Here is a 26,601-nt window from a genome sequence, read left to right as displayed (position 1 = left end):
CAATGAAGAAGCGTTATTAAAATTATTATTACGTGTAATCAAATTCCAATTCCAATAAGATTGGAAAGCTGTACTATTTGCATTTCACTGGCATTTCAAAGGTCTTCCTCACGCTACGTCATGTAGGTCTTTTTTCAGTAATATGGTCTGAGGTAATTGTTGTACAACAATGTGTTCAAGTAATGACCTGTTCCCGGTGTTGAGCAAAACAGTATCACCCTGGCATGCAGGTTGCCCACCCCCGTAGGAGAAACCCGGGAGACAGAAATGGACAGGCGCCCTCAAGATGTTTTTACTCGTGCCAGGGGGTGAAAAACACTTTAAAACCAAACCTTGTGTCATTGCACATCTTTCCTGTTAGGCCTATTCTCTGCCGTATCGCAGTGGAGATCGCTTTTGCTAAATAATTACCAGCAGTGAACGTAAAACCCTATATGCATACAAGACAAGACCGTGAAACGTCGCCTTGCAGGTCCGGCTAATCTGCATTTCTGTTTCGCATGTCTTCCGTTTCTCACAAGCAGGTTCTGTCTCCTTCTGCCCCAGACAGCCTCGTTGGATAATGCGCACAGCCAATGCTTGATCATGAGCAGAACATTGAAAGTTCCTCAGTGGCCCAGACCGTGATAAAAGCAGACGAAGACGCTGAAGGGGAAAGTGCAGTCTTGATGATGATCAAGTGGGTGTGATTGGACTGCAGTAATGGCTGTTAACATCCCGTCTGACCTCTATACGACAGGGGTGGTCAACGTTTTGGCAAAATTTCGTCAGTTACACACAGTACATATCTCACTTAATCCAGGTTTAATGGAACGCAAATATATATATGACTGTTTTCATTAGGCTTTAATTGGGCTCTGTCCTGATTCATTTGACTGCAGGCCACAGTTTCACGCCTTTTAGAATTAACTTCATTTTTCTATCTTTCTATCCACTCCTAGGTCTACAAGTAACTTTTCTTCCTACCTTTTATGTTTTATTGTGTTCGTGTGCTCATCTGTAATTAGCCTTCTGGCTGTTGATATAGCACACTAATAATAAAGAATTGAATTGAATTTTTCCGGACAATATTTTATATGCATCACTTTTTCCACATTTGATTCAAACATCTCGCGAATGCACCTTCTTGATTTAATCACATCAACGTTTTCGGTAGTGGTATAAACTAATAAGCTTGTCGAATTTATATATTTGTCCCCATCCTCCATCCTGGACACGATCCTGAGGAACTGTCATAAAACTTCTATCTTCAAAACCTACATCTCTAATTTTAATCTAAATAAATCACACCACTCCCCATATTCTGCTCTCGAAACCACAGATTTAAGTTGATACAGACAGGTCCAGTGTCAGTTTCAGACTGTCCTGACTTATGATTTCGCGTATTATATCTTGCACACAAAATCACCTCCAATGTCCGCATATCTCCGTTTATTTGTCTCTGGGCTGGTTGCTAGGCGCTCAGAAATTGTTTCGTTGTCGTACTTAATACGATATAGGTTACTGTAGGCTATATCTACGTCTGACAGCCGTTTAATACGTGACGCCATAATGGTAAAAGTAAAAATGTGGTCAGTGAGAATATATATTGTTAAGAACACTGTAATAGAAAAGCACTTTCGTTGTTTACGTTTTGTGTAATTCTGCAAGAATCCCGGAGGAGAAAGGGCATTTAAACTTGTGCGTGTGTTGGTGGGTGTGGTTGTTCATTCATGAAGAATTTGTGCTTAAGCACTATGCATCGCCCCATAAAAACGTGCAGGAGGCAAACCTCCACTCATTCTTAACCTCGGCACAAGGCATCGATACATTACATAACGTTTTGTAAAATGATTAATTTTTCCAGAGCTGAATCACTTGAATTTGTTTCCAGTTTAATTTCATTATAAATTTCTCTCTGTCAGAAAATTATCAAGTTAACTCGTAATGTAGAAACCATATCGAACCAATGGGACAGATTTGAGACGCTAATAGTCGCTAAGATATAATTATTAGCCTTTCATGGTGCCCGAAAGTTCATTATCGTCTTCACAAGAACTCATACATTCTTCAGATTTATCGACTCATTAACTTAATATCTCACATTCGACACCTTTTAAAATAAATACACACATTTGATGAAACATGACTCATTTAATATAGAGAATAATTACGCTTATTTTGTAATTACAGTTTTAATAATAACATTGCATTTCATTACACAGACTACTTGTGGCACGGATTCTACTAAAGTTCAGTAGTCAACAGAGTCACGTCTTGTGCAGACTATCAAAGCCGTCCATGTTACGTAATTAATTGTTTCAGTTTAAGTTGTAAGAACTTTTAAATACTATGAACTGTGCATTTATTCAGAATGTTTGTCATACTACAATATTTGATCTTCATCTTGCATTTTATATTGAATTCTGAAATGGCAGTTCTGCTTTACAAAGGAAACTCTCACGAAGTCGTTATTTATTTTTCTTTGTGACATCCGGCATCTTAACGGTTGGGATTCGACTCCCTCTGACACTCTATTCATTACACGTCCTATTCAGTGGGTATAAGGGGTTCTATCGCCGGTATAAAACTACCAGGGCTAGATGCTGGTCACTGTCCTTCATGAAACACAGTGGTTTTAAGAATAAATGGAGTTTTATCTCCATCCATACACCTATATGACTTTGTGTTTAAGCACAGGGACAGCTTTACATTTTTATAGGCCAATAACTTTTAGCTTTACGTATTTTTATAGATATATTTCCAATTTAATTGTTACTAGTCACAGATATTCTTAGTTAAAGTCTGAACACAATTCGTGAGAATGATTAATTGTATTCTTCTTCACATTTTGTTTAAAATCAAGACACATGCAACACTTTGTCTAGGGATATTCGATTGAAGAACAAAACATCTAATATTTTACACCGTAAGCCGTAAAGAATACAGAAAAACATTTTTCCACTTCCCTAGCAAAGAATATCTAGGACGTTACAAACCGCTTCTGTGTCACCAGCGGTAGAGAATAAGATATTTGTAATCCAATATAGCTTACCGCGTTATCTGAATTCTTTGATGCGACTCACAAAGAAAGAGAATGCTTTTTCGTGAAAACCCAATAATTCTCGTGCTTAATACTGCCGCAATGCAGAGAAATGCAGAGAATGTGCGAACAAGTGCGTTCTTCTCGTGTTCATAACACGAGAACGAAGACAGATTCAAGGCCATGGAAGCCAAGTAGGAAAGTGGACATTTGACAAGTACGTACTTGAAAACCCAAAGTCCCCTTTTCGGTTTCATGCTTGTTTGAATCGGACTGCTAAGTCTTTAAACACGACCCGAGTTGAAGCTCCGTCACTTCCGGTTTCTGCAACGCTATTTGTCTGCGATCGATCGGTTTTTGTTCCTTCTGGGTGATCACCGAGCCACGACGGTAACTGTTGTCTCTACTTCCTGAGTTCGAATACTGTGTCGAAGTTCTGTATAATCTTCTTCCATGCTACGTATCGGCTCTAACTGTTCCCAGTCTTAAACAATATTAGTGATGGGTTTCGTATAATTAACTCCATTATTGTCTTAGGAATGTTTGCCAGCCCTCTACAATGGCGAATTTTCTAATCGCGTGTCCGCGGTTCATAATGTGGTTGTGATTTGAGGATCGCTGTTACTTCCGCCTCTTTAGAAGGCCCTGTAATAGGCCAGCAAATGTAGATAAAACAAATTAAAAGCTAAATGAACGTTAAGGAATGACTTATGATTTAATTTACCCAGAATTATGAGGAAAACTGTCCTGATAAAATAATGTCCGTAGATCTGTACTGCCGTGATAGATACAATTTCTGGATATCTAGACATTTATTAACAAATTTAGACAAATAGACTGAATGGAGAACCACGTACTATCTCCCAAGATCGAAGGGCAGTATACAAGGATTAATTTTATCAACACTGAACGTGAAGACAGGAATAGTGAGACAAGCTGAAGATGACTGTCTTCTGGGTTGTTACGCCGTGTAATCTGGTAGAATTTTACCGAAATTTCAGAGATTCTTGGTACCTACATTATCAGTGCGTTCTTCATACTCGCCCGCCGTTACGAGTCACTGTAGGTTTGATCACCAGAATGCAGGACAAAATCACAATATAATAACTGATAATAAAATAAAGCTGTGGTAATGTTCAAATAGTTGCGAACGATGATAGCAGTAAACTAATATTGCATTCACTGAGGAATTGGGGGAAAGTAAATTCGGATAGTGCTTGCTGTCATTTATTTCATACATTATTGTTACCGTATCCTGTTTAAATCCCAGAGACTGAAATATACAAAACAAAATATTACGTGTTATTTTTGTGGGAGGATATTATTTAAACGAAGCAAGTAAGGGTGTGAGCGGCTGGACTAAATTCATCTGGCTATGATGTAGTGGTATACTTATGTGGGTGTGGTAATGAACCTTGTTCTTCGGTGTAGGAATAGAGAACGCTGGCTGACATTCTTGTGTCAAATTTAACTTCACAAGCAGACTAAATTATTGAGGATTATCAGTGTGGATATTAATGTAATCGATAAACTAGTGATAAGCATTTATTAGCTACTGGAGAATAAATGGAAGAACAATGGAACTGTACGTCAGCTATTAATAGACTTAAAGAAAGCCTGTGATTCAATTAGAAGAGAAGTATTATACGACATTCTCATTGAATTCATTGTAACAATGAAATAATTAAGTTAATTAAAATGAGTTTAAATTAAATCTATTGTAACTTCGATACAAACAAACATTTCTTTGATGCATTTTATATTCAGGATGGTCCGATACCAGGAGATGCTTTATCACCATTTCTTTTCAAATTTGTTTTAGAATAAGCCATAATGAAGATACAAGAATTAAAGAGGGATTTGAATTGAATAGAATACATCTGCCTATGATCTATGCTGATGACGATAATGTATTGGTTTAAAATATAAATACTACAAGTTATTTTAGATGCTGGTAAGGAAGTTAGCCTGGAAATGAAGGGTTCAAGTCTTGTCACCAAACTATAGAGCAAAATCATGATTATAAGTGTGTCTAATAAATCCTTTGCAAACGTGGCATATTTAAAATATTTGGAAACGACGTTAATAACTCAGAACTGCATTGCCCCAGAGTCGGCCTAGACGCAGAGGCTAGAAGAAATATCCTTTGCCCCTGACGGGAATAGAACCCCGATCATCTAGCCCGTAGTCAGTTACTGTAGTAACTATGATACCCGAATTTCTTCGTGTTACTAGGATGATCAAATAATGGAGGATAGGATGAACAAACATGTAGCACGCAAGGGTCACATGAGAAATATGTTCAAAATTTTGGTTTGAAGGTGTGATGGGAAGAGATATCTCAGAAGCACAATATTAAAATGGGATTTGGGGGAAATAAGTTTGGGGTCTCTGGATTAGATTAATCTGGCTCAGGATAGGCCGGGTTGTGGCTCCTTTGAACACCGTAATAACCTGCGGGTTCCCTAAAACTCAGGGGGAGGGGGATTCTTGACACTCCGAGATTGTTATTAGCTTTTCAAGATGGACTCTGGTACATGGAATTGATTTTTTAAATAGATGGTACTTTCAAATACCACTGGTATTTAAATGGTTAAATCAGCAAGGATCTAGACCAACTTCCTACGCATGCTACTTATTGAATTGTCATGGGAGTATTTTAGGACAGTCTATTGTCTGGATTAGAAATGTAGGCTACAAGGTTTCGAAAGTTGGCCTTGCCTTCGTTTTTAGCTAAACGAAAGTCAGTTGCCACCTTGTGGAGGCCCGTTGAATTTCTAAAACTATTCGTAATTATGTAATACAACATAATATTTACATTTCTATAAGGAGGTTTAGAATGAGTAGAGTTATGGCAGTCAATCAATATTTAAATGCCGGTAGCGTTTTATGGAAAATTAAGCATTGATTAAACCATTGATTAAACCATTGATTAACCGTTGATTAAATTACTTCACCAATCGATATGAAAGAGCAGCTGTCAATTTACTTGGAGTTTTAGTATTTGAAACTTAATTAATTGGCCTATACTAAGAAACGTAAGTTTCAGAACAGTTGCAAACAATTTTAAACAAAGATTAAGCCAGACAGTTTATCTGATGTCACATAGACATTCCTCTTCATTTATATTTTAACCGTTTACTGCTTTATCTTATTCTTATTCCTAATGATCTTTTCACCTTCTTCTCCCTTATTTATTCTTTTTTATTATTTTAATCCTCTTATACTTATTCTCCAATGTCCTGATCTAAATTGTAGTTTAATATCTGAAAGTCTTAATACAAGAGTCCACCGCCTATACGAACCACCTCATTGTCCCCTAAGAAACAAGGTATATTTTCAGATTCTTGGTGATAGTTCTACAGTCACTTCAACTCACTCATTGTTTCACAGATTATAAGCATTCTGTAGAAATGCACAAACGCCAAAAGAAGCCTCATTAAGCTGCACTGCCAGTTTTGTTAACAAGTTATATGTTTTAAAGTTTAAAACTTCTTGGCATACATTTTAGCCACTAAATTGTACATTATTATCAACAAAACATAAAATGAAAAACAAGTGCAATAACTGCGAACACACGTCGAAACATGTAGTTCGACACAAAATAACGAGCACTTATATTTAGTGCAATTATGAGCGTGTTTAAGAGACTGGATAACACTCTTTAAGAACCAGCAAGACAACACAGCGGTATAATGCTCTACAGAATCTTTTTATATACTGTTCTTTGGCATTGAAAATGGCACATGCCAAATAACATTTGAACACAGCTGAGGTGCAGGTAAAATTATGGTTGGTATAACTGCTGTTAAAACCGCAAGCAAACTTATGCACCTGTCAGAGATCGTCTCAGCTGAGTGATTAGTGCCTTGCGTCGTGTTGGGGAAGTATCGGGTTAAAATCTATTTTTGAGACCTGCTGTCTAGGCTGAGGTTCTTCAAAGTTTTCTTCAATTTCTCCAGGCAAATTTTGAATACCTTGAATAAGGAAACGACCGCTTCCTTTCATATCCTTTTCAATTTATTATTAATTAGTTTTCATTCATTCTATCAATCAGCGCTATATAGTCTGAGCCACTGATGGCGTCGTTAAATAAAACACAAAGAAATAATTAAATAATTTTTATGCAAAGAAGCGAATGTATAATTGTGAATGGGGGTGTAGACCTGTTATTATATGGTGGCCGTTGATTTCCCGTTGTGCTCAAAATTCTTTCAGGTGGGGTCGAGTAAGATTGTAGGAGTGACTGTAGTAAACATAAAACACCGGTTGTTACATGTTGCCTGTAGTTGCGACTACGAGCGTCTTAACTGTAAGATACTAATAAATTGTGCGTAACAGTAATTAGATAAGCAAAAGCCTGCAACAGTAAAGTTCCAGCGTATTTTTGAACCAATGAATCTCTTGAAAATTAACGGTTTCTTTTCCCCGACAGATCATTCGTATGTAAGCCAAAGGCCATCATCAAACAATAGTAATGTATCTTTAAGACAATGGATCCCAGAATTTACCCCGAACCACTTAAAAATTGGTGAGGGTCTTGGCGGATCACTTAATGAGTTTTGCGTCCCTGCTTAACCACTTACATTTTTAATATTATTTTAATATTTATACAGTACATTATGCAGAAACGTAATTGTTACAAAAATAAACAAATTAAAATAAGATGTCTGTCTTCTGGGTTGCTGCGCCGTATAGTCTGGTAGAAGTTTACCGACGTTTCAGAGGGCCTTGCTGCCTCCATCATCGCCCTGACTACACGGCGCAACAACCCAGAAGACAGCCATCTTCAGACTCACCGCCGTGAAAATCTCAAATCCTATATATGAAAATAAATTAGTTGATACTGTACTTAATTCATTCCAGAAATATATTCTGTGCTACTTATATATATCTGTTAATTTTGTTTATTTTTTTATGTGATCACAGTTGTTACGCGGACCGCTTGAATGAAGAGCACGGACCGATAGTGTTCTGTGGACCACGTTTTAGCAACCTCTGCTTTAAGACATTCATCTAACAGGTAAGCATGACAAAAAATAATATTCCAAAAACTTCCTTTCACAAATCCTATAGTAATTACTGGATACAAAGAAAATTTTGTTAGAATTATGTTCGTGTGGTAGATTCCAATTAATACTTTGAAAATATATGCTCTGATGAAAGAGATACGAAATGGGTTTTGAAATGTTAGAACTGAATAAAAAGTCAATTTTGCGTTTTAAATTAGTTGCTATCCGATGGGCCTATACAATAGTATGCTAGGGGAATTGGAGTTAAATCTAAAGAAAAACGATTCTGAACGAAGTTCACAGAAGCTATGAAAGTATCAATTCAAATTAACAGATAGCCTGAATTGTCAGAGTCCAGACAAGTGTCAGGTCAATGAAACGCTGAAGACTAAGTTTCCGATTACTTTCCGGCTTGTCAGACCTGTCACACATCTCAAGAGCGGTGATATTTATAGGCCCCTACCAATAATTATTTCATGCCTAATGATGATTGGCAGGAGAAGGCCGAAATACTTGCTGGTGGCGAAAATGACTCTACCACGTTGTGCCAGAGAAGTCCCGCATGAATGAACTAGGACTGAACCCAGACCTTCTCGCACAACAAGTCCACTTCTTACTGAGCAATGACGAGGCCAAAATACATCGAATGCCAAAAAATATTAGTGCAATAGTACTTAAACAATAAGTTTAGTAGATGTCAGAAGCAAGAAACTTAGAACAAACTACAAATGATCTACCTTAGATGAGATAAAGCAAATCTAATCTGTACTCCTACATCTTTCATAAAGTCCAAGTTATAAAACATGTATATTAGACACACTTTTGTGTATTTAAGTTGTTTGTCTTCTTTCAAAGACATTACTTACTCATAGTGGAAGACACACTAACCAATTCCGAAGAGCAGATTCCTTCTTGAGACGGTAGTAGTCGCTGAAGTAATCGGATAAATTCCTCTAATTTTTTGGGACTCGGAGGAACCTGCCACTGTACTGCGTCCTGAGCCAGATGAGTTCAGTCCAAAATATTGAGTTATATTTTTTAAAAAGACCTGTCTAAATGTGTACGTCTGTGTGTCCCAAGTGATCACTAATTTCTCTTAAGGTTTTTCGACTAAAACTTCCACCTCACCTGTGTGTTAAGTTTTGTCGGTCAGTCTTATCTTCCTTAATTTGATCGCCCTGAAAAAAATATATGTGAAAAGCAGCAGTTGTAATCCTTTATGAACTATTTTTAACAGACAATTGATTTCTAAGTGTCTGCTCTTTAGTCAGTAAAGATTACATATCTTGCCTTACTACGTTTTCTTCAATGTTATTGTCGTTATCACGAGAAATGTTATCTTATTTTCTTAAATTCTCAATATTTGCTGTATTTGTTGAGCTTTTTTAACTGGCATACTGAGGCTGTCAAAACTCCGATGAAGTTAAATTTAATTTCTGAACTTCTGAAAAAAGACTTTAATTATGAGTGGGTCAGAAATAGCACATATCATAAGCACGTGGCTTCACAGAACCTTGAAATATTCGTGTTTCTTTCGAAAAATAAGGGTGTCACAAACTGAACGGTATGTCGATCTATTACCAGAAAGTTTACATAATTTATTCGTGGTCACTTCTGGCGTTCGATAATTAATTTGGTCATCCCTGCTCGAATCGCAAGTTTTTATCAGTCTCTGACTTAATCTCAAGACTATCAGTTAATGACTGCAATGACGACACTGAACAAAAAGTGTAAATGATTGTAATTATCTTTGAGTACAGACGAAAGGCCGCTTATAAAATGATCGATATTTGATAACGTACGAAGAACAAACAGACGAGTGTTTGAAACCGGCTCTTCTTTTCATAGACGTACAAAATTTTAGCTTGGATGTGTAGGGTATTAGGCGTGTGTAATTTTTGCAGATATACATTTACAAATCTTTCTGGGGCATCAAGCCACGAAACAAAGGCAGCACTGATTCAGAGGTTCATACTGTTATGTTTTGCGTTATTGTTCTTGCTTTCGTGACTATGAACTGTGATTAAAGGCTTCTTCTTTAAGGAATGTGGGAAACAGTAATTTATTTTTTCACACTACAGATGGACGAAACGGAAAACAGAAAAAAGAAACAATCGAATCTTAGAATTTTATTAGACTTGCCAGATGTTTTGTTAGTTACATATGCTACACAACATTTCTACTTCGTTGATTTTCTGAGCAGCCTCGTCTCTTCTTAGAATGTAATATATTATTTCCGACTATTCACGGGACACCTGGGGCCTCTTAATGATAAGCATAAAAAACTCCCTCATTTGTAGTATAATCCGAATATTCAACACCGCTAATACAGAGATCTGCCATTGGTCACTGTCTTAATGCAGTTCCATCTATCTTCCACTGTCAGCACCTTTTTGGCTAAAACCTTTCGTATATCCTCCCATTCCATCTGTCTTCCATGTGTCTGCGTTTGAACCGATCTCTTAAAAATTACATACATTCTTATTTTCCATTTGAGCTACACAACCAGCCCATCGTAACCTGGCTTCCATTCTCTGCGCGGTTGCTTGTATAAACACCGATAACTTATCACATCACCGACCATCTCGTCCCAGATTAGATCATGCTGTTAAAGAAATGTTTGCATTAATCTTTTCTTTTGGCAAATAAATAAATATACGAAAAAATTACTTTTCTTCTTATGTGTTTCACACCGATAAAACTGAATTTGTTGAGAGCTACGTGCAAAAATAAAGAAAATAACTTTTTGGTTTACTTTTGTCCGTCTGGATTTCCCTAGGTAAGATGTTGTTACAAAAGTTTGCCTTCTCGATCTCAAGAAGACGAGAAAGTTTCTGTCGACGGAGGGGATCATGGATAGCCTGCCAAACTCTTGAATTTTAGTCTGATTAATTCATTATTTACTATTAACCGATTAATGTGTAAATTACTAAATTCTTGATTTTTAAGGGAAGAGTTATTGTAATTAATTGAATTTTATGTTATGTGAAAGAATACCGTTTAGTATCCAAGCTCCAAACTTTGGAATAGCTTCATATAATTGTTTTCAACTAACACGTTCTCTGAGAAAGCTCAAGAGCATACTTCTCGATTCCCTAACCGACATTAGCACTCTATTTAATTTGATAGCCGACGCCTATAGGATGGTCTATCGGACCTTCCCTCGACTTTTCCAGGCAAACAACATTCCTGCTCTAGCTGGGCGGTCCCTAATTCAAATCTCGATCCTGATACCGAATAACTTGACTTGAGGCTTGCTTGCGTTTCCTACCATATGCTTTCCAAATTTATCTTTCACAAATACCTTATCGTTAGACTCTGTGTAATCTGTTTTTGATTTAATTGAAAAGAGTTGTTTAATAGCCCCAGTCAGGTGTTAAGGTAAGTGTTGTGATGAATGACTAGGACCAACATTTTATCCCAGCTCGCAGAACAAAAAAGAAACGGGAAGAAAAAATGAGTTTAGAAAGTAGAATATCAGAGTGCAAGTAGCGTTCGTCTTAGTCAGTACTTTGCTGATTAAATTTCTGTTTTAAAAAGGGAGAGAACAGAATTATCAGTACTGATTTTCAGCTAATTCTTGCATTCTTAAATTCCTTTTCTGAGATCAGTCGTGTTTGTTATTATGAATTGATCGACGAACGGAATTAATCGAATCGTAACACACAAATGAAATGTGATAATATGGCATAATATGGTTTAATTAAATATGAACCCTCTAAAGCCCAATGGTATGAGCCGGGATAGCTCAGTCAGTATAGTGACTAGCTACGGGCTGGACGGCCGGGGTTCGATCCCCGACGGGGGCAGAGGATTTTTCCTCTAGCCTCTACGTCCAGACCGGCTCTGGGGCCCACCCAGCCTCCTCTACAATGGGTACCGGGGTCCTTTCCCGGGGGTAAAGCCGGCCGGGGCGTGATGCTGACCACTCACCCCCATCTAGTGCCGAGGTCAAGGAAGAGAGGAGCTATACCTCCACTCACCCCAAACGCCTACATGGCGTATAGTGGGACAAACTTTACTTTACTAAAGCCCAATGGTAGCTATGTGTCCCACCTACTTTAATAATATTTTGATCTGCAATTTTTATTTATGTGTTCCGTATGATTCTGAGTGTAAAAAATATTTCCTTAAACAGCGTTAAAAAAAATTGGACTTCGGAATGGTGAAGTGTGGTGTTTTCTTAGCGGTACGGACTAAATTCTTAAACATTTTTTAGGTGATCTTCGGCTTTAAACGGCTAATTCCGAGCTGACAGCGCGAACGTGTGTTTGAAGCCGCTCGTTTCATTTGCACTCATTAATGTCATTATTATAACTGTTCATTAGATTTGTGAACTTAAAAAAAATAAGGGTCTCTGAAACATTTGCTGCGTCATTAGATCAAATCTGAGCACCAGAAATTAGCATGCGAAATTTTTAGGTTACACTTGTTAATATTTTAACGTATGTAGGGCTATGCTTGCGTGTATATATGCTCCTGTATGTGTGTATTAATGTATTTTAATAAGCAGTGGATATTTGGATGTGATTTTAGAAAGAGTAACGTGTTATGTTTAACACGTAAAACTAATAAGTGTACTCCGTTAGATTCGTGCTCTATGTGCAGTTCGTATGGGAGAAAAGAATGGCACAAACGTAATAATTTTATCATTGACACAGTTAAATAGACAGTTCTCGACATTTGTGTTAAAACCAAAGCTGATTCGTGAATATCTGTAATTAAATGTGGATTTTTAATGTTATTTTTTAAACCCTCCACTAATCACGAAATTACATCCTACATATGAGCCTCGTGTCAGTTTCAGTGAAAACATATATTAAGGGACTTTAAAAATATGGACAAACTTATTTCCCTAAATTTCTACCGCTATTCATGATGAGCCATTACGCCATACAAGTTTGAATTAGAGTATTGGCATCCAAATTTTCATGGACACTACAAGAAATGTGCATAACGAAAGATTAGTTTTTACATTCAGATTTTGTGATGGTTCTGACATGTGTGGAGCAAGGGTCAGAATGATAGTTGAAACTCGCAGACACATAGGCGCCTTTCTTCTGCCCCAGTCCTAAGTTTCTTATGTGCAAAAGGGGAAGAGGGAGGTTGGGGGTGAGGTTAGGTTTGAAGGGGTCACAGAAAGAAGAAGAGTGGGGTCGCAATGCAATTACGCATATCTTGTCGGCATGGACCGGGCACGCTCGGCTGCGCTACCACAACTCCCGAGCCCCACGTCTGCGCGGTACTATTGCGTCACAGCCTGCAACTCTCGCGATCCCAGAGCTTTTCAGTCAGTTATGGCGGACTCCTGCTTACAGCTTACCGCAACATATTAGCCAGCCTTTACATTCGAGCCAGGAAGCCTGCATGGTCTAGCAGCCTAACAGGTATGTGACAATAATTGGCAATTGAATGTGATTGTGTGTGTTGTCCGTATGGATCGACCAGCTGAGTCGTACAGCTAAGGATCGGTATCGACTCGCCCCAGTTTACCGGCTGTTGGACCTTGAATCGTTCGTGTCAGTATCTGCCAATGCAGTGGGCTGAGGTTATTATTTTGACATCACAGCATACCGTCCTTGATACGCAAGTTGATTTGAGACAAGACCACACCACAAATTACAGCTTAGAACTTGGATCGTAATGTTTCCGTACTTTGACGTTTGATAGGTGCTTTCCGTATGGAGATGACATTTGCTTACCGCGCTAGGCTTTTGCGAAGTACTTCACGTGTGATTCTTCTATAAATGAACGTAATTGGTTATTTTCGACGTGAATCAGAGATTCTGTTAAGATTATGAATTTGTCAGTCATCTAGATATGCATTTACTAGTTTTCGATCTTTAAATGACTGGCATTACTGTTGACGGGCTGAATGTTATTTGTGTATTTAACATGTATTTCTGTGCTTTGAAAGCCTTAACAAAACGTGAAAAGCGAGCCTAGTTTCGAGATCTGGGTACGCATACGCGGAAGATGTTAGGAAATACGTAGATACAATGGGTGCCGGTTTAGGCCTATCTGCGTGACAATCAGTGATAACCAAATAATTGATACCGTCGTTAAAATCGTTCAACAAATTATAAAAATCTGTTACAACACCTGTGTTTGCCATTGCAATATATTGAAATTATGTAATAACTTAGATGGTACCCTTTCAGTTGGTTGTCAGCTGCTAACCTACTGCCTGGAACGTACGTAGACTGCAGTATACATTATGAAAACAGCTGTACAAAATTTCAACGGCGATGTGATACACGTTGAGATAAGAAGGTTTTTCTTCGTGATTTGTGGATGTTTCACATTGCTTTTAGTTCGACTGTAATAAGAAAGCATCGCCATCTGTTTTACGAAATGGCACATAAACTCATCCCCCGACTGTGTACGTCGGAAACAACTTTTCATGGTATGCGTTTGAAGGACAGGTGGCTTTCTGACTGCCTAAAAATACACAGACTATATTTCACTTTCTGCTCCAGCGATATTCATAAACTGTGCAGCATTTCTAGTCCAGAATTCAGTTGGTATCTTCGTTTGAAAATGGTTTTGCAGTCTGTAATTAGATTTCCTGTCATGTCTGCTTTTAACATAATTATCTTGCGGAGGGTATCAGAAATGTTGCAGTATCCTTGGCCGCTCAAGTGCACAAATGCGACGATGTCATTTAACTTTCTCTGCGCTTTTTACAGTTCGTGAAATAGTAGATGTGTGTGAATGGCGCTACAGCTACAGAGGCAGGATCCTAATTCGAGACAATGCATCCGTGTTTTCGTCCGATTGTGCAGAGTCGATACCGAGCGGAAGGATCTCGCAGTGTTCGTGCAACTCCAACTTTCTCTTTTACGAATGATTAACCTCCAGCTTGTTCGTGTAATGAAATCAGAATTTCTGTGCGAATTCTCCCCAATACATGCTTTAATTCAGTTTGTCGCTTTACGGTTGAATTTGTACCAAAATCAGTGTCTCTGATCGATATGGCATGCGTCGTGACTCCAGCGATAGTCATTAGGCCCAACACTTTGCCATACTTTGTGGCATCACGAATTTGGAATTCTACCTGACACAGAATGTAATTATTATGTGTTAATCTGTTCGAGTAGCCAATATATTATAATGTATTAAGGTAGGACGTGTGTATATTATTCTAGTACGTATTCTATAAATTGCATTAATTTCTTGGTTCTTACTGCAAACTATTTTGTCCCGTGGCCTCTTCATTTTACCCCATTTTTTTGTCGTAGGCAATTGCAAAAATATTTTTGTAGTAGATATAATGTCGTTAATATCCTTCCAGTTAAAACAGTTGACATACGTCTCCCTAAATCCGTAGGTTACCTACCACACACCAGTTTTATCTTCGACGTAGACTCGGTGTAGAAGATTTGGTATCCGATTTCTTATAAGAACTGCAAACTATTTGGAGGTTTCTGTTTTAGAAACAGGATATGAAGCTTGTGTTAATAGTCGCAAAAATATAGTAAAAAGGAACCGTTTTATTTCGATACTTTAGCGGCAAGCAAGTAAGGAAATTTTATTAGGTCTGTTATCCTCTCACCCATTTGCTAAGATGATGGCGATGTTAGATGCCATGCGTTTATTACTGTTCAGGGAATGTAGCTGTTATAAGGTATTCTGAAGTAACTGAGGAAGACCAACAGAACTTATTCTGAGGTTGCGTTGGCCAGGATAAAACAAGATGGTAAGAAGCTCAAGGCAGGCTTCCAGGACATCGCAGACCAGAATTTTCTGAAATCCTGTAGTGTGTTATCATTGTCGTGAATTTTGTGGTTTCGGTTTTTATTAATGTGTAACGCAAAAAATTAATTGTTTCATTGAAAAGTCGAGTGTTTTCACGTAAAAAGTAGTGTTGATGCACGTGTAACATATATGAATAGAATTATCTTGTACGAAAAATGTGGCTTATACTTATCTTTATGTTTTTATTTTTATGGTTCTACAGTTAATTGATAAATCTTAACCAGCGTTACAGCGTCGTTAAGAGTTCTTTAAGGACATAAAATGTGACTGTAGATAATTAACTGACGGTCCTATCAGAGGAAGAGTATGTGAAAATAATGCCTCATATATTTTCGTGTGATAAACATCGAACTTATTGGGTGCTGGGAACTCGGTAACTATCGACTGCGTCACTTTTATACATCGACAGCTTGATGTCTGTCCTAGCTTTAATGTACGTTTCGTGACGCCCAGTTCAGATTATAAAGCCAGTGAGTGAGCTGGCTCTGAATTGCTTTGTAATCTCTGATAGCCTATATGGCCGTGAAAGATAAGTTTACGTACAGCACAGATAGAAAATTATCCTTTGCATTCCAATAACATTTACAACACTTGTGCTCTATTTTCTTAACTGAGTTGTTTTTAAAGACGTTAATGATATATGATCCCTATTTTTAACTTATGTGAGACTGTAGACTGTACTGATGGTAATGTTTTGTGACGTGAAATTTGCATTCTGAGTCTTACATGAATCCTCCACCAAAATATATTTCGTGTCTTGGTATTTGGCCAACATTTTCATAAGTGCTAGTTATAGTTGCGGCATACAGTTGTGTTTATACAGCAAAAATAGTCTCTGTGTGTATATTTCTTTTCAAACAACACATTTTTTTACATCAGATATAGGTTACATATGTTTCAGCATGGGTCATAATAAATTCCATCACCAGACGTCTGCTTATGAAACTGTGTATTAAAATATTTTCCTTTTGTGTGTATATATATATATATATATATATATATATATATAATAGAATATGAGATTAGAAGTAATATTTATATGAAACGGTGTTCGGCTGTAAAAATATTTACATTTTTGTTCATCTGATATAAAAATACTTAATTACGTAAGAATTTTAGGCTGTATAATGAGAAAAGCTGAAAATAATTAATTTTACATTGATTCGGTTTCTTACACTTTAATGCAATTGCTTTAATACAGTAGAACTGCCAGAGGTGTGTTTCCTATTGCGTATTTTCTTGCATAAATTTCTGGTGTCATTTATTATGTGCCGAATGTGTATTTTATGCATAAAAGGTTATTTCAAAAAGAATATACACGTAGACAAGTACTGTCTATTTTAATTTTGATTTGTAAGTAAACAAGCTAATAATTTAGCTTAACCTGGGTCGTGTGTGGACATCTGTGCTCGCTGTTTCAGCAACGAAATTTTCTGTGACATTTTTGATATCGATCATTTTTATTCGTAGTCGAGTAGGCCCACACAGAGACGTACCATCATGCCGATATTTAAATTGAAAAAAAAACCTAAATTATTTTCTGTTAATATTGGTTCATAATTTTTAAAACAGGGTTCGTAGAACGTGACACAGAGGTCATTTGGTTTTCCTGTTCCTTTCTCAGTGATGAACTAATAAGGAAGTGGCTATCAAAACTTCTGCTTAATCATTCTGTTAAAAATCGTCTGGTCTGTTGTGAGAAGGAAAGAGTGTACTTCGTGTGTATATTTAAATTTTAACAAATGATGGTCATATATAGACACACGAAATTTCACACATTCTATGAATTGCAGATCTCGTGTATTTGATCTCAGTGTCTTCTAGCCCCTTCATATTTTCATTCCGGAAATTTGATACTAGAGTTGTTCCTTTTATGCAGCTAGCGTATTAAAGTGGTTTAAGGCACCAATGTGTTTTGGTTCAATTTTAAAGTAACTCAGAAGAACATCTGCGCGAAATGCAAAATGTTAAAATTCAGAGAAAGCGCCAGAATTTGCGAGTTAGGGCTTCAGTAATTCATTGAATAAGAAACTTTTTCTGATGAAATTTTGTAAGAAAGATGGTCACCACAGAAAGCTGTTCATAACAGTAACAATGTTCACCGTAGCTTTTGTTGCTTTGTCAGCAGGCAGTCTGTCATTGCATCATAACCCTTTATGCAGTTTAAGTAAAATATACCAATTGTTAAATGTTTATTCTTCCGCTAATACGGCGACAGGAGGCAAAACAGTGGAGTGTAGCTCTGTTTCCATGAATATTTAATTTATCCGCAAGCTGTAATACAGGTCCTTCCACTTTAACAGTCATTCGGCTTAGTACCATTAATAACTGAAAATTATTCAATATAATATAAATATGAAATGTGAGATTGTCCTGTAAGTTATTTAGTTTTGTAATTTAACATATAGTCCCAGCTATGCTGCTTCGCTTAATTCTGTATTGATCGTGAAAATGACCCAGAATGCATTTTGTCCTGTACAAAGCCTCTTCCCACTTACTTCCCGTTTTACCGCTGAACGCTGTTGATACTTTAACTGCGTGTCACGAGGCAGAAATTATAGTCGGACGTATTTAGTGCTGAGTAAAATGAATATGTATTTGGTGTGGGTGACGTAAGAAGCACGTATCCTTGTAACATGTAAGCTAATTTGCATTTGAGACCACATTTACGGTACTGCATGTATGTTGTCTTCGTTCTGTCATTTTGTAAATCTCCGTAATATTTACAAAATAAATTTTAAAGTATGATACAAAACGTACTTGTCTCAAGTAAACTTTCTAAAGTTTATGAGAAAATATTTCGTACACCAATTTAATCATTGGCTTCAAGTAACAATTAGTACCGGCAAGGAATTTCACAGACAGTAGAAAGGCTATAGTTTATTGAAAACAGATTCTCAGTATTGAATTGTTTGAATATACATTCCGCAGAAAATGTGGGCGAAATTGAAAGCAAACTTCGTCGTGTTACTCTTTCAGGCATTGAAAGCCTTGAAGTAAATCAGAAGAACTACATATCGTCCGAGAAGTGAGTAAAGTCTCAAAATATTTAAGGCATTTCAGAGTAAAACTTTAAATTGAACAAATTTGGAAGTGTCTACATATCGTAACAATTCTGGTGCGTTCGCTCTGTTATTGCCCATAGATTTTCGTTTCTTGAACCCAAACGTTTGTTGAATTATCTTGAAAACAGAAAGACTTACGTTAAAAATGTATACCTTACGTTAAAAATGTATACCTTTTGAGCATAAAATGGTTCACTTTTCTCTGTATTTGTTGGAATCATTTACGCTGGAAATGCGCTTGGAAACGCTGTAGATATTTATGTAAAATGCCTGCAGAGACGCGTGTTTATTTACTGGTGTCAAAATCATTTCTGTAGGTTGGACACAATGGTTAGTCCAGGCAAAACCTGAGACACGTTTAGTAACGATAGGTCTTAGTGTCCTTATGGAGAAACGCACTTCGGTCAGCCTTGTCTATGGGAGTACCGCTTGCACCATTTGGTCAATATTGACAACTCATGACATGGGCTATGTTTCTTTTGTATTCTGATGCGATGGCGTGTTGCGAATCGGAATTTGGCAGAACACTTAAAAATGAACCGACCTTTGCAAAATCTTGTCCCATACTTACGTTCCTATGCTTTGACATTTCCTTAATTGTTAGGTTGTGCAGCATACCGGTTGCATGTCCTTTGAACCCCTTCCCGAGAATTAGATTAAAATCTGGTGATTTCAGAATATAATTAGAGAATGTACAGTCAGGGAAGTTACACATTTATCAAGAACTTTCAGCAGTGTCTTCCCATTTCTCCGTTAATACTAGCTTGCACTCTAAATTGAGTGAAAGATGCCGTGTTGCAACAGAGCGCCAGCTCTAAATTCGTAACGCAAAGACGCTAATGTAGTTCAGTTGCCAAGATCGGGAGCAATTAAATACAAATTTTATTATGTATTTGTCACCATTGGAGTGCAAAGTGTCATTTTTCTAAATAATAAAACAGTCAGTAAATTATTCCGTATAAATAAGCAATATGTTTACAGAGTGATGGAGTTTTCATTAATAATTCAGTGGTCGTTTAAAATAAGTGTCATGTGGTTGGACTTTGATGATTCTGTTTGTTAGCTTTTTCGGCGATTGCAAACAGAAGTTGACCAATTTCAAAGGCTTAGGAAGTGAAACAAACCATTTGGTTCAGGAGCCCACGTCGGCCCAAATTAGGTTAGACTGAAGTCCTTCTTAACGAGCACTAAAGAATTAATAAGTAATATTTTGCTTCTATGAATTGTGCTAATTCTCTAATAGCATTACAACAGACAAGCATCTTTTTCTTATGTATAATCAGTGGTCTTTCTTGTAATTCGGTCCCATACAAGTTGTAGCAAATCATCAACAGATTCCGACCTATTCGCGTGCAATTTCAAAATTTCCCTCTCAGAACTCAGTTCAAGAATTCAATGATATAAGGTATTTTTATTGTCTCTGTCTCTGTCAAATAAATGAACCATTACGTCCTCGTATGCGTGGCTTGCTTACCCAACCATCCCCAACTCTTACGTCCACCCGTAACAATAACCTCATCCTCCGACATCTTGTTCCCGACTGAATAATTGATGTGCGTTGCTGACTGTGGACTGCGCGTGCCGTGTCTAACTCTCTGATTTGCGACCAGTCTTAAGAGTGACACGCTGCATTTATTGCAGGGATTTCTGAAAAAGGATAGAAAGGCAGCCATAATTGCAATTGTTAATGGAAACGTAGTTTCTGGTGTCAACAAGCGAAATATACGGTCTGAAGTCTCAGTAAATGCTAACACAAAGAATCCTCTGACAAACAGCGAATTTTATTTTGAAGTTAATGCAGCTGGGATTTAATTAGTCGTAAGAAATTTTCTGTTGAGTGAATCGCAAGGAAACTTGTTGGGTTATTTAAAAACGCTGTATCAACTGAAGACTTGTGCATGGCGAAATGGAGGGAAGGAGTAAAGTTACTTCTTTCAGAGTTCCGGAGGACTGAGGAAACCACACATATTTCTCCAACCGAGAATGGACGCAGACACCGATTAAATGAATCTGTGAGGTGTTGTAAGAAGTGTGTTTGGACAATGTCCCCACTGTTATAATTTAATTTTAACTTGCGATGCAGTGCGAAATTGGGATGAGCTTGGATGTATTGAGTGTAGTACAAACGGAGGTACGTTTGTTCCCATATTTAATGCAGTCTAAGTACTACATTATATATATTTTGAAAACGACAATCATTTTAGACCACCCGATGTTAGGAACAAGACATTTAAATAACCGACAACTGAGAGTAGAAAGATTTTTTGTAGGCTTACTGAACAATGTTACAGGTGTGGAAACATGGACGCTGTAAGTCTTAAAAATTTAACACATTACAAAGTGTATGTTATGAAGGGGTTTAGGCGCCGGGGTAGCTCAGTCATGACTACGGACTGGACGACCGGGGTTCGATCCCCCACAGGATTGTTCCTCTAGCCCGCCCAGCCTCATGTCCAGTGGACACCGGGGTCCTTTCCCGGGTGTACAGCACGTCCGAGGCGTATAGTGGGGCTATGGATAGGTTCTTGTGAATATTGTAATGAACTTTCCGGCATAAAAGAATAATAAATCAGAAATTATCCGCTAAATATATTCGCTTGATTCTGTTTAAATAAACTATCCACTACGAACCTGTCGGGTTACTTACAACTTGGTATTGAAAAAGAGAGAGTTAGAATCGCAAAGGTGGTAAGAATTCTGAGTAGGCCTAAGTAGGAGACGGTTTTTAATATTCTGTACTTTTTATTCGAAGACCACAAGGCTCAGCCAGTAAGCTGCCAGAAGTTTTGTCTTCCCGGGACTGCTGTAGAGATTGTGAAATTTGTTTCATTTTAACTTCCACCTCCACTGGGAATTTTAAGGAGGGGAACCGAACTTTGTTGAAACACAGGACAAGGAACAATTTTAATATTTCAGTGTCTTCACAGGAAGTTATTCGCTCGATGCTTGCAGTATTCTTTTATCTCTAGACAAAACTCGGCAGAATTGTCTCATGGAATCAACATGTCGAAGTAGGGCCTATAAAATTCTTGATATCGAATGTAAACAGATGAAATAAGAACAGACCAAATAAACTATAAATATCTTACAAATGTTAGAGATCTTCGTTATTATTACCATTATGTTTTGTCTTATTAGGCTGTTATTTGGTCATTTTGATTCCATTGTCGAGCCGGCATTGAAATGACCTATCATACTGTTACAATAACTAGATAAAAACTGTTTTGTGGTAATATGGACACTTAGAGAGACAACAAACCCCTCGCTTTCTCGTCAGTTAAAAGGCGTACATGGCTCGCGAAAGGAAAATGATTCCATTCTGTTTCTATTCTATATTAAATCTGTTCTTTCTTTTAAATATACGGTGATCTCATAATTGTAATTTGCTGGTAAATTACCTAATATTTGTTCAGTCCCGATCATTTCAACTTCAAATAAAGCTAGTTTTACGTACGATTTCTTAGGATTTTATTTTTAAAATATTGCATGAAAATGGTACATCTGTTTTCTGTCGTTCTGAATCAAAATATTGTTACAGAATGCAAGCATGTTTACTTATCAAAAGCACCGACATCTGTCTTCTGCCGAAAATATGCGACGGTCTCACTAAAGTTACATAATTTCTAAAACTCATATCTTAATTGCATCATGCTTGTGTTCCTCAATATAATAATTTTATTTTCCGTCCTTACACAAGCTTATAGATTGTTAAAATTACATAAAATTATAACATTTCAACATTTTTGATATTGTTACATTTTAAAATGACGACATGTTTCGATGTTCAATTCCATCATCGTCAGGTCTATCAATCAAAATTAAAATTAAAACTGTTGTATCTGCTGCTCTGCGTATACTGATTTTGTTTCTACCCGTTTAGATTTTATTTGTTTAATCTCCAGGCTTCTTCCATTTAATTTTGGAGGCTGCGCCTGGGTGCCTTATATCGGGTTGTGTGTGAGGTGCTTGTCCGATGTTACGGAATGGCAGACAGCAAAAAAAAAAAAAATGCCCAACAGAAGTTATAAATTTGGGCACCGCCGGGAATCGAACCCGGGACCCCAGGATTACTAGCCCAGCGTTCTAACCGCTAGTCTGTCTGCCATTCCGTAACATCGGACAAGCACCTCATACACAACCCGATATAAGGCACCCAGGCGCAGCCTCCAAAATTAAATGGAAGAAGCCTGGAGATTAAACAAATAAAATCTAAACGGGTAGAAACAAAATCAGTATACGCAGAGCAGCAGATACAACAGTTTTAATTTTAATTTTGATTGATAGACCTGACGATGATGGAATTGAACATCGAAACATGTCGTCATTTTAAAATGTAACAATATCAAAAATGTTGAAATGTTATAATTTTATGTAATTTTAACAATCTATAAGCTTGTGTAAGGACGGAAAATAAAATTATTATTCTAAAACTCGTTCACTATTTTTACTGTCAACATCTCCTCATATGATACACATTTTAATATGCGTGTGCAATGGCTGACTGATAATGCGGTGTAACTAAGTATTTTAAGAGAACGAATCTCCATAAGACGAAGAGCCATAATATTTCTCAGTCCCTTAGGACCGACAGATGGCCAGTGCTTCAGCTTTTTCCGCTCATAAATCAGCACTTCATGTGCCCTAGCATTTGGACCCAGCAGCGTTTCCTAAAAGTCTTGCTTGAAACTATTACTGTAGTTCAGGTGTCCTCACTTGCCTATAGTAACTGCCTGAGTTTTCGTGCTGAGTATCGTTCGATACGAAAGGTCTGTTTGAACTTAAGGCAGTTAAAATTGAAATAATTCTAAATGTGGTATTGGAAACCATGTGGCAGAGGGGCGATGCGGAGGTGAAGAAGTGGATGTCACAACTGAGAGGAGAAAGAGGTCAGAACATGACGTCGTAGACATTGTCACCGACTGGGACTGGTGAGTGACGTGAGGTGTTCGCGATCAGACCGGATTGAGAAACGTAACATTTCATCACGTGTGGGATCTATAGTTGAAGTATAAGCCAACCAATACAACCTGGAAAGGTGGTTGACAAGACTGGTGAATCGACAGGCGAGAAGAGGAAGGAAACAAGGGAGGAAGCTGGTAAACACAGGTGTACCAAGTGAGATTTGAGGCTCTGACAACGCGGAAGATGATCTTCTGGTGTATAACACCATGTGTACTCGGCGCTGAAAATGGAGACACGAGGCTTCTCCGAAACGTTGGTATCTATCTACGGGTTCATAGTGATTACAGCCTATCAGAACGTCATCTTGACCGCCGTGAGATCCCTGAAGATGGAACGTTTTTCGAAACAGTGTCCATATGGCGTCGCAGCCCCCCCCCCCCCCCCAAAAAAAAAAAAGAAGTTTAAGAGGGCGTGAAAGGGTTACGAAAACTAGGATGTTTGGATGTAGTGAGACTTAGAAACAAAATAAGGAGCAAGGACGTTTTTATTTGGTCGGAAACTATGCTATATTTAACTTGGACAGGATTAGAAGCTTTAGAGATTTATGTTTGTACAAGTTGTTTGAAAGGAATATACCGAAGTGTGAAATTGGTAGAAATCCAGGGGAATTAGTTGTTTGTAATAGCGGTTGGAATAGTAAAAGGATAACAGAAAAAAAAATGGCGTGGATACGTGTTAGAAGGTGACGTCACAGGCAGAGTTAAGTACGGGCTTTGTTTATTTTAATGCATCTCAAACTAAGCGGTGCTGAGATCTCGATTTTGTAAGAGAAATAGAAGAATAAGTTAGGTCTGGGGGTTTGAGAGGTCTGTGTTTAAAGAGAAGTGTATGGATGTTGCAAATAAACTTGCCACACACACGTGAGATATTTTTTGAAGGTGTGTATAAAAATTACGACAATCAGTCTGATGGTAGCGTAAGTGAGGATGAAAAATGTAACAGGGAAGAAGTTCCTTGTATTCTGTGAGAGAATTTTGTTTGAAATATTAAACGAGAAGTGTGGATTAGGATGGTTAACCAACTAAGCAGACTTGTTACATATTATACGTTGCTGTCTGAAGATATGTTCACTTCGTGGATTTTGTAATAGGAACTGTAATTGTTTGTTGTCTCATATCTTTATCAATAAGCGAAGAAGGGACGTGTTTTGGCTCACATATACAGAATTGTTGGACAGAGATTTTACAAAGGAATACGTTGCACAGATTGTACTGAATACTTTGTTTTGCACTGTGAAGGAGTAAATTAACGTCTATGTTCAACAAACTTGAGAATAGGAAAGAACTTCCTCCAGATTGGAAACCTGCCATTATTTATCGAATTTATAAAGGGAAGACTAAATGAGTGGAACCAGAGTTCGTACTACTGGCACATCAGCTGCTTAGTTCTCTTGCGCAAGTCCATATTTTTCATCGCAGTAAGTGAAAAAGGTTCCGTCGTCTTATCTTGAATTTCGTAGGACGTGAAAATGCCTTTTTTCGAGGCTTATCCAAAGGAAGTGCTTTCTCGCACAAGCCTTTCCTTTACTTTTCAAGGCATTCTTCACTTCGAGCTCTGCTTTATATAAAGACTCAGTATCTCTTTGTGTCTAGTTTTCTTAGCAGATTTGTATTTGGGTTTGAGAAGAGGTTGTCTGTCAGTTTAATCTCTGTCTCTTGATCACCTACGGGTAGACTTAAAACTGTCGCTATAAGACAGGAATGAGGTCCACTAGATGGAGATGCAGTTCGACTGGAAGTTTATAGTGGGGGCGTGATAAAGATAAGTTCCACTTCGAACATTTGAGGACCCGGATTGTTCAGTGGAAGTCGGAACAAAAGGAACTGGTAACAGCAAATGCTTCTGTGAATTCGACTCCTGGGAAGAAATCGGAATTAAACGGCGAAATTACAGTCCTCTGGGAACCTCTTGTAATGCTGTGCGGTGTAAAAATCCTGATGGAAACTCCTCTGAGGTTTATTTTTGTACCGTGGTACACAGTGCACGTTCACTTGAATATTTTATCGTGTATGCCTACTTGTCTTGTCAGAAAATGTCAGGCAGCGCATGTTCTGCGTTGTTGACGAACTGGACCCAAAATGGCTCAGTAAGCAATTATGAACGGAGTCCCTAATGATGTAGACACATCACCCCCTTTAATCAGTACTGTATATTAATATAAAAGTCTTTACATAACAGGAATGTCACTGTTGTGTGTAATTCAAGAAGAACGTTAAGATGAGATACGCTAAAGATTATTACTACCTTTAACTGAGTAAAATCAGACGACAGTTTCCTCCCGCTCCTCGCTACTTTCAGGTCTGGCACATACTGATCTAGCGAATCTGTTCAAAATGTCGATAACAAGGTTAATATTTCGTATTATGATGTATATGCACCTCTTTGGGACATTCTGTATTTGTACGCTGGGTGGCACGTGTCACAATTTACCGCACTAGCAGGAGTTTCATTTGTGTGCTGTGATTGCGATGTTAATTATGCAAACAGTGGAAAGTGACCCGAAATAACTCGGGATTATAATAATTAGAATTATATAAACAACATTTTGTACAGTAATAAAATTAAATATGAAATATTTTTCATCGAAACATACCAGTAATTTCGTTTTTGTGTTTTTATTCCAAACGCGAAATAAAAAATATTCTTATAGTATTTTTAGAAAAACGTTAATCAAGTAAGGGGTTAACATAGGTCACAATCGTTTCCTTTCTTATCCTTTCCTTTTTGTTTGTCACATTCATCCCGCCTTTATCATTTAAGCCAACATAATCTCAACAGTAGA

General features: G+C 37.6%; 1 protein-coding gene across 13 annotated transcripts in view; it reads left to right on the top strand.

The window, feature by feature from the left end:
* Positions 1-13,187: 13,187 nt before the first annotated feature.
* mbl (splicing regulator muscleblind) overlaps positions 13,188-26,601 on the top strand; it is a 547,255-nt gene continuing 533,841 nt past the window's right edge. For 8 of the 13 annotated variants that reach the window (XM_087349109.1, XM_087349035.1, XM_087349033.1 and 5 more), the window contains exon 1: positions 13,188-13,421. In XM_087349109.1, coding sequence (XP_087205235.1) covers positions 13,196-13,421 — 226 coding nt within the window. In that variant the 5' untranslated portion in view covers positions 13,188-13,195. The remainder of the gene's footprint in view (positions 13,422-26,601) is intronic. The other 5 variants (XM_022084802.2, XM_022084832.2, XM_022084808.2 and 2 more) reach the window with 5 other exon arrangements.

The sequence above is a fragment of the Zootermopsis nevadensis genome, unplaced genomic scaffold (assembly GCF_977971745.1).
Source record: "Zootermopsis nevadensis isolate Lab colony 2312 unplaced genomic scaffold, Znev_1.0 Znev_ptg000002l, whole genome shotgun sequence".
In the NCBI taxonomy this organism is placed as follows: Eukaryota; Metazoa; Arthropoda; class Insecta; order Blattodea; family Termopsidae; genus Zootermopsis; species Zootermopsis nevadensis.
Note: the sequence above shows the minus strand (reverse complement) of the source record. Positions and strands in the feature narration are given on the sequence as shown.